The sequence below is a fragment of the Malus domestica genome, chromosome 15, assembly GCF_042453785.1.
Source record: "Malus domestica chromosome 15, GDT2T_hap1".
Classification (NCBI taxonomy): domain Eukaryota; kingdom Viridiplantae; phylum Streptophyta; class Magnoliopsida; order Rosales; family Rosaceae; genus Malus; species Malus domestica.
Genome location: NC_091675.1, coordinates 7,249,779 through 7,271,835, shown reverse-complemented (window position 1 = coordinate 7,271,835; position 22,057 = coordinate 7,249,779). Strand labels below are relative to the sequence as shown.

Here is a 22,057-nt window from a genome sequence, read left to right as displayed (position 1 = left end):
ACAATTGCATTTTTTAACAAGCAATTCCATATCCTTGCGAGTGATGCTTAAAGCAACATTTTAATGGAAATGTTCACTTGGTGTGGCAAAAAAACAACAAACATGATACAATTACTCTTCTTTTTCTTCAAACATACAAAGACATAAGCATAGGTCCATGAACATTAAATTGGTACGATACGACATTAATTTAGGAAAGTTTTTTCCGCACAATTGGTTGCATATGAGGCCATAACATATAGAAGTGCAAAGGAAAAAAGAGGATAAAAGGGTCTGCAGAAATCACTTCCCTTTATTCACAACACACATTTTCAGTAAAAGCCATTACAAGTAGACACTGCTTCCCTATCAAATATAAAATCACACCCTTCAATACTTTATTTCGTTGGAACATTTTATTACACTCACTTGAAGGAAACCTAAGATTGAAATGAAAACTCTGTACGATCTCAAAGACTGGGCTAGACTTCCAAGGATACGGCGAGGGATCGAGAGACTTGCGGATCCTCCGGAGAAGGAGACACTTGCGGTCGTTGATGCTTAAAGGACAGATTTATAAGAGCGGGACAGATTTATATGAGCACGCTGTTTGTATGAGAGTGAGTAAGAGTAGAATAACAGCCGCAGCAACAGAAATAGTGGACCAAGGCGTGTTAAAATATTTCTGTTTCAAAATTACCATCCATCCGCGCCAGCGCTTTCTGCGGAATTCTATCAGATCTTTACAAAGAGTCTCATAATAGCGGTGGTCAACCATCATCCCGGTGCCAAGGTCATGAAGCAAAGTAGATATCTTCTGGGTATCACCTAGCCAATTTTCAATAATTCCCTTGTCAACCAGCAATTGCACATCCTCTTGGGTTCTCGCGAGATGCATCATAAGGAAAACATAATTAGCTAGGCAATACTCCTCTCTGGGATCGCATTGTTCAAAAGCAAGGAGATTTCTGAGTGTCAGATCTGTGGAATCTTCCATTGTTAACTTCGGAATTTCGAGGATCCCACGCGAGAATTTTATGTCAAATAAGCTGCTGCCTTCTCCTGGCTTAAACTTGACTCCAGCCTGGTGTAGCTCTGTCACGTTGGGTGTGGCTGTGTAGTTGGGTGTGGCTTTTCTGGGTTTGGGTGTGGCTGTGGGTTTGGGTGTGGCTTTTCTGGGTTTGGGTGTGGCTTTCAAGGGTATGGGTGCTGCTGTGGCTTTACTGGGTATGGGTGTGGCTGTGTAGTTGGGTTTGGGAGTGGCTGTCAAGTTGGGTGTGGGTGTGTAGTTGGGTTTGGGCGTGGCTGTGGTTTTGGATGTGGATGTGGTTTTGGGTTTTTTTTCTTGGTCCAACGGTCGGTATAGAATTCTTATCAGATCAACAAAATGTTGTACTTTTCCAGAAGAAAGTCTTGCGACAAAATTCTCTAGTCTTGTGACAAAATTCTCTTCTTTTTCCCAGCCAATGAATCCTCTTTCAAAAAAAAGGGAGGAAATTTTAAGTAACGAAGGAAGCTGACTTGAAAAAGAAAGTTTGTTGAAAAGATCCTGAAGAATGAAGAATGGCAGTTGATTTTCAAGCAACCGCAAGTCCGGAAGCACATCCCACAGCATCCAAGGGTTGTTAAATATGTAATCTTCATCTTGCACATCCCACAGCAGCCAAGGGTTGTTAAATATGTAATCTTCACCTTGAGAGTAATCTTCATCTGGACCGTATTTGTGATAGTACCTCAATAACAACTCAATGACGAAGGCGGCATCCACTAAAACGATTCTTACAAATTCATCACTGAAAAACTCAATGGATTCTGCATAAAAACCTCGCAACTCTTTCTCTTGGTTCTTTATCATTTGTATACAATCGCAGAAGCGTACCCCGGGTCGACTTAGAAAATCTCGCAGGTACCTTTTTTTGTGCTCTTCCATGGCTTTTAAGTGTCCATTGCCATGGTGAAGTGGGCCTATAGAGACTACTTGAGGTGTATATGCTTTCTCATTTACCTGCCGTAGTCGCTCAGGAACTCTATAGATACACCGCTCAGGGGACAGGTCAGACAAGTTATACAACTCCTCGAGGAATGGATCCTTTTGGTTTTCTATGTCATGTGGAGCTTCAGTGATTTGTTTCATTTCACCGTCTGAGATCCTTAACTGCATTGATTCAAATATTTCATTAGGCACACATTCAACTAAGATACTTCGAGCAAAACTTTGTAAGAAACATTAAAAAAAAAAAAAAGCCTGCTAGATGCCTTCGGAGTTCTTGTGGAGTGTTGCTACTAAGTATTCATATGAACCCTGACGAGCCATGGAAAAGTAGGAAAGAGAACGAACTCAAAATCTTATGAGAGTGAGTGCGTGATCACTTTTTAAGGGATGTGATATCCACACACCCTTATTGATTTCTATCATTTAATTTTCTTCAATTTATTCGATCCAACGGTCGGCAATTAAGAGGATGTGATAAGTAAAAAGAGGTGTGTGCATAGCACACCCATTTTTTAAAGTGTCAATAATAGGACTTCTCATCGAAAATGGGGAAAAAATGAAGTGAATTAGCATTTGCTTTGTATACAGGAAAACAAGTAAGTTTATACGGTTAATTTGGCTCTTGTACATATCTAAGATATCTCAATACTTATTACTTGCTCTCCTCTGGTATGTGAAAAAAAAAATTTCTTTTAACAAAACCATTTCTTCTTCAATATGTTTTTACTGAAGGTGTTTAATTGGCCAAATTAAATTAATGTTATGACTCATGTAGCCACCCACCCTCACCTTTCCTTAACTATAAACATAAGTGGTTGATGCTACTTCTCCAATAATATAGTCAGTCTGACAAAACTCTGTATTTTACCGTCTAGGAGATGAGAATCACTTACACGAATATCTTCACTTTCAATTTCAGCCTCACTTTCGGCTGGCGTCACTATTTTTCACAAATTCATTGGCTCCTCCACAAGGCCCGAAGCCTGCAACAAACAATCACACCATAAGTTTGACACCATTCATACATTACGCCGAAGTGGTTAATTGAACACAATATCAGTGCATGATTGTACTTAATAGTGGACACTTACAAAACCGAAGCATATGCATATACAACTAAAAGATATTAAGAAGAAAGCTGCAGCATTCCCTTGACAGGTAAGTATGAAACTAAATGCTTCAAAACAATGGATATGTGCAAACATCGCAATGGAGAAGAAACAAGCTAGATGACAGGAAAATAAAAAGAAAGATTATAAATTGAAAAGTGAGTTGTTATTGGTACTAATAATGTCGTCTAACACGGTTTGAAGTGAAAATTATACTTTTGAGAATGAGTGTGATAATTTTTTAAAATGTCAATAACAATACTTCTCATTGAAAAAAAAAAAGAAAAAAAAAAGAGAACGAAGTGAATACACTGCTTTGTATACAAGAAAACAAGCAAGTTTGTACGATCAATTTGCCTCTCGTAGATGACTAAGAAAACTCAATACATATTGCTCCTTTGGTAATTGAAAATTAAATTTTCTTTTAACAATAGCACAATGATAGGCTGGCTATATATAAGCATTTCTTCTTCAATATGTTTTTGCAGAACGTGTTTAATGGGCCGTATTAAATTAATGTCGTGATTCATATAGCTACCTACCCTTTCCTTAACTATAAACATGAGTGGCTGATACTAATTCTCCAATTAATGTAGTGACAGTCCGACGGAATGTGGATTTGGAAAAGTCTCAATATTGTGTTAGCTAGATTTGTCTCACTTACCATGCTCGATTAATTTAGCTTTCTCGTAACTAATAATGTTCATGAGAGAAAAATTTAAATGACTCCAACTATAGATTAAGAAAAAAATTCTTTCACTTATTACGTAATGATAATTGTTGCGAGATGGGCTAAGAGACAGTTTGAAATTGCTGTGGTTTTTTTTTTAAACTGCTTATGCTGTGCTATAAGAATAAACAGCTGTGAAAAAAAAGAGAGGTAAGTGTTTAGAAAACAATAGTGCCAAAATTGCTTTTAGCAAAAAAAAAAAAAAACAAAGAAAAAGGGATTGGATTGTCAATATGAAAGTTTCATTAATTGAAATTGTTCACCTACCTCCTAAAAAAAAGGTTTTTTTTAGAAGCATAGATAAAGATGATTATGTTGTAAACATTCCTAGTTTAAGTATGATTGTGTAAATCCTAGATAAGATTTAATTCTAGTTATCCTTTCCTATTACAACTTGTATTACTTGGAGGAGAAGGAATATCTTCTCTCCCTTTACTACTATAAATAAAGGCACAATGTAGGAGGGATAACAACACATACATTCCCCTACAATTCTACAAACACACATCTCTCTCCTCTCTCTCTCTGCCGCCGGCCCTAGTCTTTCTGTCAGATAAACATAGACCACAACACGTTATCAGCACGCTCCTACCGCTGCGCTTAGGAATCTGACGTTGGAGATTTTTTCTGCATCAAACCAGTTCATCTATATTATCACGCAATCAGGTTCTTTCCAAACAACGGTTTTTAACTCGATATTTTGCAAGCCCTGATAGCATGAGCATGAACATTCACCATGATGCATGACCCAACTTTACGTTTAACGTATTTTAGATTCTACATAAATTGTATATGCTTCATAACCAAAATTGTTACAATTATGTGAATTTGATATTTGCCATGAATTGAATCTTACATATGTACATGCATTGAAACTATTATTTGCATATGCATCAATGTAAATATGTGATTCATTAAAATTATACATGCATATAATATAATTGAATTGAAAATAAATAAATAAATAAATTAATTCACTTATCATTATACAATATTTCTGCATATATTCTTTGCATATTTGTTTGCATATATATTTGTGTTTGCCTGCAGGAATATATGAACCTGAAGTTCATAATTACTTTGAAACCCGAAGTTTCTTCTAAACATGCCTTGTTTGAAAACCTGAAGTTTTCACTTAAATATATCACCTATGAAAACCCGAAGTTTTTCATGCAAAATTAAACCAATACATGTCTATTAGAACCTGTATGTTCTACTCCTATGTGAATGGATTGATTTTTCTCCATTACACTAACCACATCTTGTTCATCCATTTTGTGATAGGAACATGTCAAATTTGAACAAACTCGACTTCACCGCTTTGGAGGTTTCTGGAAGGAACTACCTCAAGTGGGTTCAAGATGTGAAGCTCCACCTCACTGCAAAGAACTTGCGTCCTGCTATTGAAGAAGCAACAGATAAACCTGTTGGCGAAGCTGAAAAAGCCACTGCTATGATCTTCATCAGAAGACATATCCATGACACTCTGCAAACTGAGTACCTTGCTGAGGAGGATCCACGTGCATTATGGGTCGCTTTGGCTGATCGTTTCGATCACCAAAAGGACATATTCTTGCCTGAAGCAAGACACGACTGGCAGCACTTACGCTTCCAAGACTTTAAGTCTGTGAATGAATATAATTATGAAGTTTGTTGAATCCGATCACTTCTCAAGTTTTGCAATGAAACTTTGACTAAAGAGGATCTCCTGGAGAAGACCTACTCGACCTTCTCTGCTTCTAATATTGTCCTGCAGCAACAATATAGAGCTCAGAAGTTCACCAAGTTCTCGGATTTGATCTCTGTTTTACTTCTTGCTGAAAAGCGGAACCAGCTGTTGATGAAGAATCATCAAGCTCGACCTATTGGGGCTACTGCTGTGCCTGAAGCACATTATAGCACTAATCAGCACCCAAAACGCCAAAAGAGGCGTGGTAAGGGCGGCCATAAGCCATCCCACCAAGGTCAACAGAGCCAAGGCCCATCCAAGGGAGGAAACAAAGCCCAGCAGCGCCCAAACCTCGCTCCCAAGGCCCCGAACTTCAAGAATAAGGGCAAAGCACCTGCCACAATGAATGACGATATGTGCTATCGTTGTGGTTCCAAGGACCATTGGTCCCGTATTTGCCGTGCTCCCAAGAAGGTTGTGGATGCATATCATTCTCGTCGTACGAAGTTTGAATCAAACTTCCTGCAAGTGGATGAACCGGAGACTACAAAGATGGAGGTTTCTGACTTTCAGGAGGATACCACTCCTATGGAAGATTAGAATCTTAGACATAGACTTATTTTTCAGTTGAAATAATACAATTGGGGCCAAATTCCACCTAGTGGCCGAACCCCACCTTGTTTTTTGGTTGATTTTGAACAATTTTCCTTTATGTTTTGGATTATGATTTGGCGATTTATTTTGGATATTAAGTTTTTAATCCTTGAATAAATGAAATTATTTTGAATTGATACTTGTTTTTATAAACTTTTATGCATGTGACCGATTCAAATTAATTTTTCATTCTAGGTATGACTAGTGGGAAAGTTAGTTGTCTGGCAGATAGTGCAACCACTCATACTGTTTTGCGTGAACGCATCTATTTCACTAACTTCGTACCTAAGAATGCACCTTTGACAACCCTCTCAGGCCCATCCAACCTGATCGAAGGATACGGTAAGGCACGTATAATGTTGTCCAATGGTACAATCTTGACCATTGCTGAGGCACTCTATTCTCCACGTTCCGGAAGAACGTTACTAAGTTTCAAGGACATTAGAGATAACAATTACCACGCTGAAACCCACGTAGAAAACGGAGTTGAATTTCTGTGCGTAACTTCCTACGAATATGGCCAGAAGCGTATTCTAGAGAAGATGGAGCGTAACCCGAGTGGTCTGTATACTACGACCATACGCCCCATAGAATGCCACTATGTGGCCGGCCCTACCACAGGGACCGCGCACGAAATTACACTTTGGCATGATCGTTTGGGACATCTTGGACGAATAGCGATGCGTCGTATCCTCAAAACTTCACACGGACATCCACTAACTCGAAGCTTAGGTTCGATCCATGAAATTGCATGTCAAACATGTTCTATGGGAAAACTTATTACTAAGCCTTCTTATGACAAGATTCGTTCGAATCCTCCAATTTTTCTATAACGGATTCAGGGGGACATTTGTGGACCGATTCAACCTCCCTGCGGACCATTTAGATATTTTATGGTTTTGGTTGACGCTTCTACACGTTGGTCACACGTGTGCTTGTTGTCCACAAGGAACGCTGCATTCTCCAAACTGTTGGCTCAAGTTATCAAGCTCAAGGCTCACCACCCTGATTATCCGATCAAATCTATTCGATTGGATAATGCTGGAGAATTCACATCTAAAACTTTTGATGACTATTGCATGTCGGTTGGGGTTGAAGTTGAACATCCTGTACCCCATGTTCACACCTAGAACGGCCTGGAAGAGGCTTTCATTAAGCGTTTACAAATGATTGCTCGATCGTTGGTCATACGTACCAAGCTCCCGATCGCTGCTTGGGGCCATGCAATATTGCACGCAGCAAAGTTGGTCCGCCTGAAACCTGTTGCGACACAACCATTTAGTGCCCTTCAGTTGGTCACTGGATGCGAACCCGACATATCGCATCTGCGCGTTTTTGGTTGTGCGGTCTATGTGCCGATCTCGCCGCCCTTACGTACAAAAATGGGGCCTCAGCGAAGGATGGGAATCTATGTCGGATATGATTCTCCTTCGATTATTCGTTACTTCGAACCTTTGACAGGCGATCTGTTTACCGCTCGTTTCGCGGATTGTCACTTCTATGAGACTGTCTTCCCGTCGTTAGGGGGAGATAAGAACGTCAACGTTCCTAATGAACGACGCGAATTATCGTGGACGACTCCCACTTTGTCTCATTTAGATCCCCGCACCGCTCAGTCTGAAGCTGAAGTGCAGCGCATATTAGATCTCCTGGGCATAGCTCAGAGCATGCCAGATGCTTTCACCGATCTAGCGCGCGTGACAAAATCACATATTCCAGCTGCGAATACGCCTGCAAAGATGGATGTACCAAATGTACGACGGACTACCCTCCTGGAAGCCCGGGACATCAATTCTGGTGATCCACGTACATTAGCAGCTAGCCAATCATCTGCTCAACACAAAAGCGTGGCAGACCCCTTGGTTCAAAGGATTCACACCTCCGGAAGAGGAAAACCACTGCACAAGGTCCTGAAGAGCCTACCGTGAATCCGACTATCGCTTACTCATTTTACCCAACTCATGAGGAAATTCTAGATTATGGAAGCGTCCTTGAAGAGACGAATCCTCATCCCGAGAATCGTGAGATTTCGGTCTATTATGCTAGCTTAGATGATGTGTGGCGTAGAGCTGATTGGTCAAACTGGAAACAAGCAATCCAAGTCAAACTTGATTCACTTGCGAAACGTAAGGTGTTTGGACCTGTAGTCCCTACCCCTCCACATGTGAAGCCCGTTGGCTACAAGTGGGTTTTCGTTCGGAAGCGTAATGAGAAGAATGAAATTATGCGTTACAAAGCTCATCTTGTAGCACAAGGTTTCTCACAATGCCCCGGGATTGACTATGACGAAACTTACTCACCCGTTATGGATGTGATTACTTTTCGATACCTTATCAGTTTGGTAGTTTCCGAAAAACTGGATATGCAGCTGATGGACGTAGTAACCGCGTATCTCTATGGGGATCTTGATACGGAAATTTATATGAAAGTTCCCGAAGGACTTACATTGGCTGGTTCAAATATTTCCAAACCCCGAACACGCTCTCAATTCGGCTGAGGCGTTCACTATACGGTTTGAAACAATCCGGAAGAATGTGGTATAACCGTTTAAGTAAGTATTTGACTAGTCAGGGATATGTGAATAACGAACTATGCCCTTGTGTGTTCATTAAGAAGTCACATTCCGGATTTGCGATTGTTGCAGTATATGTCGATGACATGAATCTCATCGGAACTCCTGAAGAGCTCGCGAGAACTGCTTCGCACATGAAGTCAGAATTTGAGATGAAAGATCTAGGTAAGACTCGATACTGTCTCGGTCTCGAGATAGAGCATTGTTCGGATGGAATCTTAGTACATCAATCGAACTACACCAGAAGGTGTTGCGCCGTTTTAATGAGGATAAAGCGAAGTCTTCGAGTACTCCTATGGTCGTTCGTACGCTAGATGCAAAGCAAGATCCCTTCCGTCCGAAGGAGGATGATGAAGAGATTTTGGAGCCTGAAGTTTCTTATCTAAGTGCGATAGGCGTTTTATTGTACTTAGCTCAATGCACTAGACCCGACATCTCCTTCGCTGTTAATCTTTTGGCAAGATACAGCAATGCACCAACACGCAGACATTGGACTGGCGTGAAAGACATCTTCCGTTACCTTAAGGGTACTACGGATTTGGGCTTATTCTATCCCTATGAATCCTCGAGTGATGCCGCACCCTATGCTCATCGGGTTGATTCTCGCCTTGTTGGTTATGCCGACGCTGGATACTTATCTGATCCGCACAAGGCGCGTTCTCAAACGGGTTATATCTTTATCGTTGGAGGCACCGCAATATCTTGGAGGTCAACTAAACAGACCTTAGTTGCCACTTCGTCTAACCATGCTGAAATTCTCGCCTTACATGAAGCAACTCGGGAATGCTTTTGGTTGAGAGCAGTAGTGGGCCATATTCGAAGCTCCTGTGATCTTCATCCCATCGTTAATGCCCCGACGACGATTTTTGAAGACAACGCAGCTTGCATCGAACAACTCAAGAAGGGTTACATCAAAGGAGACAACACCAAGCATATTGCGCCGAAGTTCTTCTTTACACATCAACAACAAGAGCATCAGAAGATTGAAGTCACGCAAATCCGATCACAAGACAATCTGGCCGACCTCTTCACCAAATCACTACCGAAGGCGACGTTTCAGAAGCTTGTTCATGGAATTGGTATGCGTAAACTTTCTGAGTTGTAACTTTGCTATTTCTCTTTGGAATTATGTCAAACTCAGGGGGAGTATCTTCTGGATACTTGCTTGATCTTAATGTACTCTTTTTTCCTACGATTAGGAGCATTTTTCCCACTGGGTTTTTGCTACCTAACTAGGTTTTAACGAGGCACCCACCTTGGGCTGGTCATATCCCTGATGACGTCCTATAGACGTTTCTTTTGACTTTGCATTTCTCACGCATTTTTCCTTAGACTATGGATTTTGTCCCTACTCGGGTTTTTGCCATAGCCTTAGGGTTTTTTAGTGAGACTTACTACTTATGCAAGTTCCTACCTTATTGAGAATAAGCGTTGTTCCTTGGAATCAGTGCTGATGAGTTGACTTCCTCAACTTCTGCATGATGCTGAATCTACCTTGAGTATTTACCCACTCAAGGGGGAGTGTTGTAAACATTCCTAGTTTAAGTATGATTGTGTAAATCCTAGATAAGATTTAATTCTAGTTATCCTTTCCTATTACAACTTGTATTACTTGGAGGAGAAGGAATATCTTCTCTCCCTTTACTACTATAAATAAAGGCACAATGTAGGAGGGATAACAATACATACATTCCCCTACAATTCTACAAACACACATCTCTCTCCTCTCTCTCTCTGCCGCCGGCCCTAGTCTTTCTGTCAGATAAAAATAGACCACAACAGATTATGCTTTTTGCCCTAGACAAACGAGCAACCTCAATTTGGCTTGCAAAGACAACTATATAAGCAAGGATACTTTAGCATTTCCTATCCTCTGCTTATCATTCAATCCTTTATATATTTCTTTAATGTCATTCATAATGTATCAATATAAACAAGTTACAATTGTTGCTGGCGAGTGTTTTCATGTGATGAAAACGTCGCATAATAAACTTCTTATAAATAAAAGCAAAAACATCTCGTTCAATGTAAACAACCAAGATATCATTCAATCATTGATCTTCTATTTTGTTATAAAATTTCTTTTAACAATAGCACAATGATAGGCTGGCTATATAATAAGCATTTCTTGTTCAATATGTTTTTGTAAAACGTGTTTAATGGACCATATTAACTTAATGTCGTGATTCCTACAACTACCTACCCATTCCTTAACTATAAACATAAGTGGTTGATACTAATTCTCCAAATAATGTAGTGACAGTCTAACGGAACGTGGATTTGGAAAAGTCTCGATATTGTGTTAGCTAGATTTATCTCACTTACTATGCTCGATTAATTTAGCTTTCTCTAACTGATAATGTTAATGAGAGAAAAGTTTAAATGGCTCAACTATAGATTAAGAAAAAATTCTTTCACTTATTGTGCAATGATAATTGTTGCGAGATGGGATAAGAGATAGTTTGAGATTGCTGTGATTTTTTTTAAACTGCGTCTACTGCGCTATAAGAATAAACAGTTGTGAAAAAAAAGGGTAAGTGTTTGATAAACTATAATGCCAAAAATGCTTTTAGCAAAAAAAAAAGACGAGTGTTGGATTGTCAATATGAAAGTTCATTAATTGAAATTGTTCACCTACCTCCTATAAAACAAAAAACGTTTTTTTAGAAGCATAGATAAAATTGCTTTTGCTTTTTGCTATTTTACGCCCATGATTTTGAATTAAATTTTTTTTTTTCATTTACCCAGCACAATTTTAGCCAACACTTTAAAAAAGCCGCTTTTAGAAAAATTGAAGTAATTATAAATCAGCCTAACTGGCGTATGGGGATGAGAGTGATGAGAGAAAATCCAATCAGAATGATTTGCCCCAGATAAACGAGCAACCTCAATTTGGCTTATAAAGACAACTATATAATTTCCTATCATCTGCTTATCATTCAATATTTTCTATATTTCTTTAATGTCATGAATCATGTATCGATACAAATATGTTACAATTGTTACCGGCGAGTTTTCTTGTCATGAAAACGTTACATAATAGTGTCACAGCCTGTCCAGAAATAAATTATCGATGACGTGAATGAACTATTTTACCCTTGTATGTGAGCGTTGTAGTGTGTGATGCTTGTAGATGGGGATTCAAACTTGCATTTTTTCCCTAATTTTTGGAAGAAATTAGAAAGGAAATTTTGTGGTTTTGGGTTGGTGACCCACGTGGACCACACACACACACCCGAAAAGTACCCTTCTCCCTCTCTTCCCTCCTGTGCTCTCTCTCCCTCAAACTCACTCTCTCTCTCCTTCCTTCACGTACGGACAAGCTTCAAGTATCCATTTCAGGCACAGATTGACATTAAAAAGGTAATATTCTTGTTCCTTGCAAGCTCCTGAGTACATCTATACTATTTTTAGAACGTGAAACCTTGAAAAACCATAACCTCCGATTTGGTGCACTAGTCATGCACACGTAAATGTGAAGGTTTCAGGTGATTTGAAGCTTGTAGGAAGCTTTAAAACATCCCTACGAAGCTCGGAGAAGAAAAACCAAGCAATTTGGACGTCGGGATCGTTAGTTTCAAACTTGGCCGGTTTTTCTTGAAATTCTCCGACGAGATTCCGTGAGATTTAGGTCTTAAATCAGGTACGGGAATGTTCTACAAGTTGAGAGCTTTAATTTGGCACTAAATTCATGAAATTTGGATGAAAATCGAACGAGATATCAAGGTTTTAAGTTTTACCCAGTTTCCGGCGCCGGCGACGGTCGCCGGAGGTTCGAGGTTAGGGATGACAGAATATTCCGTCAACTTTGACTGAATATTCCATCGGCGTTAGTTAACTTTAACGGATTCCGTTACTATTTAACGAAATATTCCACAGAATATTCTTTACCGGCGTCACTGTTATCATTGGTGTGCCAGGCACGTGCCTGCGGTGGGCGGCTCGTCTGGTCGTGCCTTGGCCGGCGCGTGGGTGGTCGGAAAAATTTTCTAAAAATATGGGGATGTTCGTGGAGTTGTGTAGATCACATTGGTATATTCAAACACCCCATTTGAGCATTGTATGAGAAGTTATTAGCTAGTTTTTTCTATGCTTTAAATTAACGTTTTTGTAGTTGTTTCGCATATAGGGGAGACTTATCCCGAGGACGAGCGCGTTCAAGGGCGACTCGGGGGCTATGACCCTTCGACATACTAGTGAGTGGGCTTTTGGTTTTTAGTATATATTTATATACTTGATATTTTTCCAGAAAATATGTTTAAATTAGATTATGCCTTGAATGCCATGCATATGAATTTATATTTCGTATTTGAATTGGTATATGATGCATTATCTATAATTGTGGTGCTGTGGACGCTCAGGTAAGCTCAGGCGAGTTATATTTGGTTATGCAAATTATCGATGATGTGATGTGTGATTGAATAACGTTGAGCTCATAAAACTGCACCTAAGGTGCTTGTGATTTAGCCAGAGACATGGCTCATGCCTGTTTATAATGTCACCTCCTGCACCATATGCTCATATTGGATCCAATCCAGGTGCACAGTCTTGTCGTACAGACCTTCACTATGGTTCCGACTTGTAGGTGACTAGCGATTTATCGCCCAGCTATTATGTGAGAGTAGTATTGAGCATAATTATATTACACTCAGTATTGTTGTATAGACCTGATAGGAGCATATTTATGCGACTTAGTTAACATGTTTTCTTGCACTTAGTTAGTTAGTTATTGCTATAAGAGTTTTTAAGCTATTTTCATGTGTTTGTAGGTCCTAATTGCAAAGTTGGCAAGAAAGTGCAATTTAAAGCAATTTGGAGTAGTTTTTGGCCAAGATTGGATAGCTTATGCATGGAGCAAGATGGATGGACGAATTTGAAGTCAAAAGAGGCTAGAAACACTCACCCACTACACCCATTACATCCACTCATTACAACACTCACCCACTACACCCATTACATCCACTCATTACCACTACACCCACTACACCCATTACATCCACTCATTACCACAACACTCACCTACTATACCCATTACATCCACTCATTAACACAACATACACTATCCTCTCCCTAGCCTATAAATACATCCACCCTTCACCATAACAAAAGATCCCATCTTGATCCAAAATCACACACACACATCATCTACACAACTCTCCACTCTTTGCCACATTCTCCATCCAATCTAAACCTATCCATGATCCTTCCATTCATCCATAAACATCCTTAGACACTTATGCCGCAACAAGGTGGTGGAAACGAAGGTCCTTGGCGTTTCAAGCTTGAAGATTGGAGCGTTTTAGGTGTACTTCGTTCTTGCTTTCAATGTCTACTTTGTTATTTTCTAATTTTGTTGCAATTATGAGTGGCTAAACCCCTATTTAGTTAGGGGGAAGTTTGAAGCCATGAACATGCTTGAGATATGAATTGATTTCTTCCAATTGTGATTTGATAAGTTGTGATTGCAATTCAATTATCTATTTTATTCATAACTGATTCTTGTATGTTTATTAAGGATGCATACTTAGTTTTCATGCATGAATTAGATGCTAGAATATAAATGAGTTTCACCTAATCGTTACAAGTTTATATTCATGAGTAGTGAAGGTTGTTTGTCACAATCGTGTTAATTGAATTCTTGGCAAATGTATCATGCATTCATAGTTACAATTGCCTCGTCAACACTTATGATTTTCATTGAACGTAATGATCTCTGATTGTATCTCTATTATGCATTCATATAGGGGACTTTTAGAGAATGATTTGGGTTGTTGCATGCATTCATGCAACTCAATGAGTAAAGGAAAATCTGAGGGTTAATTTGTGCACCACGGTTAATCTAGGGTGTTGAGCATCATAGTTTATGGAAAAGCCATTGGAAATCGATTCATGTACAAGAGTGTCATGTGTGAAGAATGGACTTCTAATTAATCCATCCATCATCTTATTTCTCAAATTCATTTTATAATCTGCCTAGTTTTATAACTTGCTTGTTTATTTCAAATTCATCCATATCAAAACTTCCTTTTTACTTTCTTGTTCCAAAGTGTTTAAAATCTGTTTTGTTTTTATGTTTTTGAGTCAGTTTAGAGGTTTTAGCAAGCTCTCCTAATCCCCGGGTTAGAACGATCCCTACTTGCATTTATACTACAATTCGACAACAAGAGGGTTTAATTTGAGTGCTTAAGTTTCATCGCATCAAATTTTGGCGCCGTTGCCGGGGATTAGCAACTTTGCTTTGCTAATCCCTTGTTGTTTCTTTTTATTTCTTTTTCGTGTCTTTTGTTTTAGTTACTGACTTTGTTTCTTGTTGTGTCTTTTGTTTTTAGTTTCTTATTTGGTTTTGTTTTGTTTATTTTAATTTTTGATATTTGATTTAGTTCTCTTTCTTTGATTTAAGATACTAGAGAAGTAGGACAAGGATTTTGCTAGCATTCAAGCTCAATTGGCAAATCTTACTTCTCAATTGTCGCAGTATGCCGAAAAGACCACAATGCAAAGTGTCATTACATTTGGTGCGTCTTATAAGCAAGGATATCAAGCCAATCAATGTCCACAAAGAGATTGGAGTGATCATTCAAACTCTATGTGGTGGGAAGCTCAACAAATTCAACATGAAGCATATTGGCAGCCATATGAGGAGTTCTATTCAAGACCTATGCAGCCACCATAACCTCATATACAATATGCCCAATCAAACCCAGGTTCGTCAATAGATTACAATCAAATTCTTAATGAATTAAACTCTTTCGTGCAGGGCTCACAACAAGAAGAATATTTGCTGCCATCGAAGGAGTTCTATCACTGGCCATATGAACCATCACAGCCACCACAACAATCTGCCCAATTCAATTCAGGTACGTCTTTGGATAATGATATGTTTAATAAGTTACTCACCTTTTTGAACCAGGAAGTAGAAAATCGAAACAAAGAGATGAAAAATCAAGCCAAGAAGACGGGTGAATTGGAGAAGCAAACTGGGCAGATTATGGAGTTCATGGCACAAATTCAAGAGCAAAGTGAATTCCCCAACTCAACTATTGAAAATTCGAAGGAAAATTTTGAAATCCACGATGCTATCACTTTGGGAAGTGCTATGGAGGTTGGAGCTAACCTAAAAACATCCAAACATAGCCTAGAAGTGGATGATGAGCTGCTGATTGAGGAAGACATACACGCAGAAAGGGTAGAACAACCCTTGCCGCAACCCCCTAAGCCCTCTAAACCACCCACCACAAGTAAGGACATCCCAATTTCATTTCATTCTAATATATTCCTCCGAACGTCCATTTTCCTCTCAGGTTTTTGATTCCCAAGAAAGAAGAGAGTGAAAAAAACATCGTGGAAGCCTTCCTAAAGGTGCAAAATGATATTCCAATTCTTGGTGCAACAAATCAAGTTCCAGATTGTGTTGAAATGTTCAAAGGACTTTGTACACCAAGAAGAATGATTCAAGAGAAAGTAGTGGCTGGAGAAGATGTAGAATGCATCAAAGAGGATGTTTTTGAGACAACCATTCCTAAAGAAGTTGAATTTTATGACACGAGACAAGTCCCAACCATCACATTCAATCTGGCCAAGTCCAATATCCCTGAAACTTTCAAAGAAGTGGTGTTTATCATTGAGTTCTTGTCGGACAAAACAAGTAAGTAATATTCTCCAATTTTACATACGTTTTCCACTAACTTGCTGATTTTGATAATTCAGGCACCCACACTAGAATTTACACCATTGTTGGATCACTTCAAGTATCACCTTCCATTCGAAGATCACTTCCATGCCATGGGACCTAGAGGAGTGTGACTGGAGGTATCGTCCGGCTGCAAGACGTTAAAGAAAGCGCTTCTTGGGAGGCAACCCATATATTCAAATAAGGAAGATCTAAGAATCGCTCCACAATCAGTTTTGCGTTTCTAAGAACCTTCCCTTTACTGTGTTTATTTTGCCTTGTTTATCATTTTTATTTTTTATTTTTTGCTTGTTTGATTGTTTTTGGTGTGGCTTTATGTTTAAAACATTAACAGGTAAACAAGGTGCTTTTTCATTGATTTTTGTAGAAAAGGAACATTAGGTAGAAAAATACAAAGATGTGCATACAAACAAGAAGAAGCCTTCATTGGTCAGGAGGTGCCGCAGCATTCGATGGAACATCAGAAAGACGAAGTGCTAGAGTTTGATTTTCTGGAGCCTCAACACTTGGTGAAGCGCCAGATGACGAAGGCAAAAGTTGCCTCGGGAGTAACGCCATAAACCTTTGATGATCACTCCGAGCCCGAACTTCACACTCCTGCAGCTGGTCCAGCTTCCTCTTCATGCTCGTTGAATAACTAGTTGCAAGCATGTGCAACTCTTTATTCTCGTGCCTAAGCCCTCTGATCTCCTGCCGAAGACTAGCCACCTCAACCATCAAAGACTCAACCTGACGAGATCGAGCAAGAAGACGTTGGCCCATGTTTGATACTGAGCCTGCACATTGGACGTTGAAGGCCAGAGAATCTTGAACAGCCTGCTCGTCAGTCCGCTTGGAAAGCATCCTACTGTCTCTCGGAGTGAGAATATTTCTAGCAACCACTACAGCCGTTGCATCATTCCTCATCACAGTGTCCCCAACTGTAAGAGGACCCTTGGAGGATACGAAGGACGGCTGCCAAATGTTGCCTGGAGAAGACATGTCAATATCTTTTCTGATATTCAAATCAAGATGACGGTCAGATGGGAGAGACATTTCCAAAGGTGTTGAACAAAATGAAGAGGTCGGACAAATTAAGTTCTCAGCTGTGCAAGAGGGGAGTCTTTACAGGCGGTAATTCAAGTGTGTTTTGGAACATAATGCATGCCCTTATAAAAACTCAGAAATTCAAGAGGAGCAAACTCATAAATCGAAGAGGCGTCTGTTCTGAAATCGAAAAGGTGCCTACTTTCTCCAAAGCTAGGCCTGCTCAGGAATCACGGGCTGATCTCAGAAATTGAAAAGGTGCCAGCTTTCTCAGCCTCGTCAGCACCCGTCACACGCAAACTTAGCTTTACAGAAATCACGGGCAATTTGTCGAAGCATCGATCCCAGATATCAAAGAGGCGCTAGTCTCTTTCAGCCCCGTCAGCACTTATCTTTCTATCACATGCACACTCGGCTTTGCGAAAATCACGGGAAAATTGTCGAAGCATCGATCTCAGATATCGAAGATGCGCCTGTCTTTCTCAGCCTCGTCAGCACCTGCCATATGCACACTTAGCTTTGAGGAAATCACGGGCAATTTGTCGAAGATTTCTGATGAAGGAGAAAGCACGTGAAGCCATACGGATCAATCAATGGTTACCGACACGAGTGAAAGAATAGTACCTCTACAGGTATTAAGGAACTTTCTATAATTGTCTACCTTCACCCTCCATAGCAAGGCAGACATATTCAACCTTTCCTCATCTCTGAGAATGCATCCCCAACGAACCCTCTCGAGTCACTCAGTGTTCTTCATCCCCTGGGATACATCTGCAAACAAATCCTCAAAAGCAAAAGTATTTCATATCATGAAGGTAGAAAGCAAGAGTATCTCATATCATGCATTCTCCATGTCCTTTTCCTTGTCTTTGTTCTAACCTCCAGGACAAGGAAAAGGAGAGCAATCAGCCAGCACTTGGTATCAATATTCCGATCTGGAACCAACTACTTGGAACCCCTTCTTGATTGCTTACATGGTATTGTTCTCGAGTACTCGTTTTCCACTGCTGCTGTACTTTAAAAAAAACCTGCCACATCTGCCTGGAGAATAGATAAGGCAAGTGAAAATGATACCTTGCAGAATATGGAGACAACGTGCAGAAGAAACAAGCAGAGAAGAATGCAGCTTGCACAATCAACCCAGCAGAGGAGTCTGAGTTGAAGAACTCAAGAAGCTTCAACAACATCGCCAAAGAGCAAAGCTTCGCCGTACAATTCCAATCCAGCTCAAGATCAAAGCTGTGGAAAGGCAACAAAATCATTTACCTCCATAACCAGATTTGCGTTCCTAAACTCTACTCTTTCTTGTTTTTACCTTGCTATACTTGTCATGTTTGATTAGTTGTGTTGTTTACTTATTTGAGTGTTAATCTATGTTTGAAACATTGAGGACAATGTTTGGTTTAAGTGTGGGGGGGGGGGGTAAACAAGCTATTTTGGATGATTTTCGTGGGTTGTATTCACCTATCACTTACAATGTTGTTTTTCACTGTTTTCAAGTGTTTGTAGTGTGTGTTGGCATAAAAATCTGAAAATTTGATAAAAATTTGAAAAAATTGTGTTGAAAAAGATAAAAAGAGTTGTTTTTGTGTTTTGTTTGTGTCGTAGGATACCTTCCAACACAGTGATGAGGATTTGGTTTTTAATTGCATGACTGTTAAAGAGAGTTATAAACATGGATGAAAGTTTGATTTACTCCTTGGTTTATGCTTGGTTGTGGTTATAATTTATGAATTTACATGCAATCATAAAAAATAAAAAAATAAATCAGTTTTTCGTAACATGCTTGAAGGAAGGAACTCAAATTAACTCTACAACCCTGAGAGACTGAGCCTAAAACATTCTTTGGAGAGTATTAATATGTGCATTGTTGTTTTCTAAAGTCGTTGCATGATCTCATTATTCTTTGCTTGGTTACTACTTAGAAGGCGTTTCATCATTTAGTTCCAAATGCTAGAACTCATGCCTATTTCATTCAAAGCATGCTATTGATTTGCATAACACATATTCAAGATGAAGTTGTGTAGTGACCACCACAGCCAAATTGTCGTGCCCTATTTCATTATGTGTTTAAGTTTAACCCCGTTGAGCCTTGTGTAGCCGATGTTCTTTGTTAACCCATACTATCCTCACCTAGCCTAGATTAGGACCATCCATACCCTTGTTCTTGAAGCATAGTAAAACATAATTTAGAAGGAATTCCTTTTGTTGAACTTTTGCAGAAAAATAAGTGTGGGGGAAGTGATTCTTGTGTGTGTATGTGTATGTGCCAAAGTCCTTAATAAGGCACGGGTAGAAAAGAAAAAGATAAAAAGAAACATTCGTGGAAAAAAGAGTGAAAAAGAGTTGAAAAATATGTGAAAAAGAGCTCTAAAGTGTTGTTTGTTGAAGAAAGGATCCAAAACATTGAATTCGGCCCTAAGTGTTGCTTGAATCTTCCCTTTGTGTTTAAAAGTTAATTTCTGCATTATTAAGTGAATTGCAAGTATCTATTTCATTACTTTGCTTGCTATTATTTTCAGAACGTTTGTTATCCCTATCATTTCTTTGTTATCCATTACCCTTAAACCCCGTTACAACCCTTAACTTCATCTTGAGTGTTATGCGTTTCAATATATGGAGTTTGGAATTGGTATGAGCATATGGTGTCACTGGTTCTTGCATCTTAAGTAGTAGCATTCTATTCATGAGATCATATCTAAACATGTTTAATAACTCCAGAAAAATTGGTTTCTTTGTTATACATATATGTGAGCGTTCGTTTTCATGTTTACATCAATCTTCTCACATATAACTAGTGTAGGGTGTGTAGTCAGAAAATGTGTGAAAATAGAGAGTATCTTGTAAGGAATTGAGCAAATTCTCTAAGGCATGTTACTACATTCAAAACATCGCTTTAATTGGTTAAATGTGAACTAGTAAGTGGTGACTGTGATTAAATATGTGCTCAAGTGTGAAGATAACTAAAATCTGTGGGAATAATGATTTTTAACATGTCATGTGCGTTGGAAATCCCTGAGGCAAATGTTGGAAGGTTTAGGTTGTGTTTTGTTTTCTTTATTTTGCTAGAGGACTAGTGAAAGCTAAGCGTGGGGGAATTCGATAGGAGCATATTTATGCGACTTAGTTAACATGTTTTCTTGCACTTAGTTAGTTAGTTATTGCTATAAGAGTTTTTTAATCTATTTTCGTGTGTTTGTAGGTCCTAATGGCAAAGTTGGCAAGAAAGTGCAATTTGGAGCAATTTGGAGTAGTTTTTGGCCAAGATTGGATAGCTTATGCATGGAGCAAGTTGGATGGACGAATTTGAAGTCAAAAGAGGCTAGAAACACTCACCCACTACACCCATTACATCCATTCATTACCACTACACCCACTACACCCATTACATCCACTCATTACCACAACATCCATCTACTACACCCATTACATCCACTCATTACCACAACACTAACCCACTATACCCATTACATCCACTCATTACCACAACACTAACCCACTATACCCATTACATCCACTCATTACCACAACATACACTATCCTCTCCCTAGCCTATAAATACATCCACCCTTCACCATAACAAAAGATCCCATCTTGATCCAAAATCACACACACACATCATCTACACAACTCTCCACTCTTTGCCACATTCTCCATCCAATCTAAACCTATCCATGATCATTCCATTCATCCATAAACATCCTTAGACACTTATGCTGCAACAAGGTGGTGGAAATGAAGGTCCTTGGCGTTTCAAGCTTGAAGATTGGAGCGTTTTAGGTGTACTTCGTTCTTGCTTTCAATGTCTACTTTGTTATTTTCTAATTTTGTTGCAATTATGAGTGGCTAAACCCCTATTTAGTTAGGGGGAAGTTTGAAGCCATAAACATGCTTGAGATATGAATTGATTTCTTCCAATTGTGATTTGATAAGTTGTGATTGCAATTCAATTATCTATTTTATTCATAACTGATTCTTGTATGTTTATTAAGGATGCATACTTAGTTTTCATGCATGAATTAGATGCTAGAATATAAATGAGTTTCACCTAATCGTTACAAGTTTATATTCATGAGTAGTGAAGGTTGTTTGTCACAATCGTGTTAATTGAATTCTTGGCAAATGTATCATGCATTCATAGTTACAATTGCCTCGTCAACACTTATGATTTTCATTGAACGTAATGATCTCTGATTGTATCTCTATTATGCATTCATATAGGGGACTTTTAGAGAATGATTTGGGTTGTTGCATGCATTCATCCAACTCAATGAGTAAAGGAAAATCTGAGGGTTAATTTGTGCATCACGGTTAATCTAGGGTGTTGAGCATCATAGTTTATTGAAAAGTAATTGGAAATCGATTCATGTACAAGAGTGTCATGTGTGAAGAATGGACCTCTAATTAATCCATCCATCATCTTATTTCTCAAATTCATTTTATAATCTGCCTAGTTTTATATCTTGCTTGTTTATTTCGAATTCATCCAAATCAAAACCCCCATTTTACTTTCTTTTTCCAAAGTGTTTAAAATCTGTTTTGTTTTTATGTTTTTAAGTCAGTTTAGAGGTTTTAGCAAGCCCTCCTAATCCCCGGTTTAGAACGATCCCTACTTGCATTTATACTACAATTCGA

The 22,057-nt window shown here is 39.0% G+C and overlaps 1 protein-coding gene across 3 annotated transcripts in view; it reads right to left on the bottom strand.

Annotated features, from left to right (window-relative positions):
* Nucleotides 1-274: 274 nt before the first annotated feature.
* Nucleotides 275-22,057, bottom strand: part of LOC103456061 (UPF0481 protein At3g47200-like) — a 79,826-nt gene continuing 58,043 nt past the window's right edge. For 2 of the 3 annotated variants that reach the window (XM_070813256.1, XM_070813257.1), the window contains one exon: nucleotides 275-1,984. In XM_070813256.1, the coding sequence (XP_070669357.1) occupies nucleotides 554-1,984 (1,431 nt within the window). In that variant the 3' untranslated portion in view covers nucleotides 275-553. Of the gene's footprint in view, nucleotides 2,135-2,865; nucleotides 2,956-3,391; nucleotides 3,500-22,057 lie in introns of those variants that run through there. The other variant, XM_070813258.1, reaches the window with a different exon arrangement.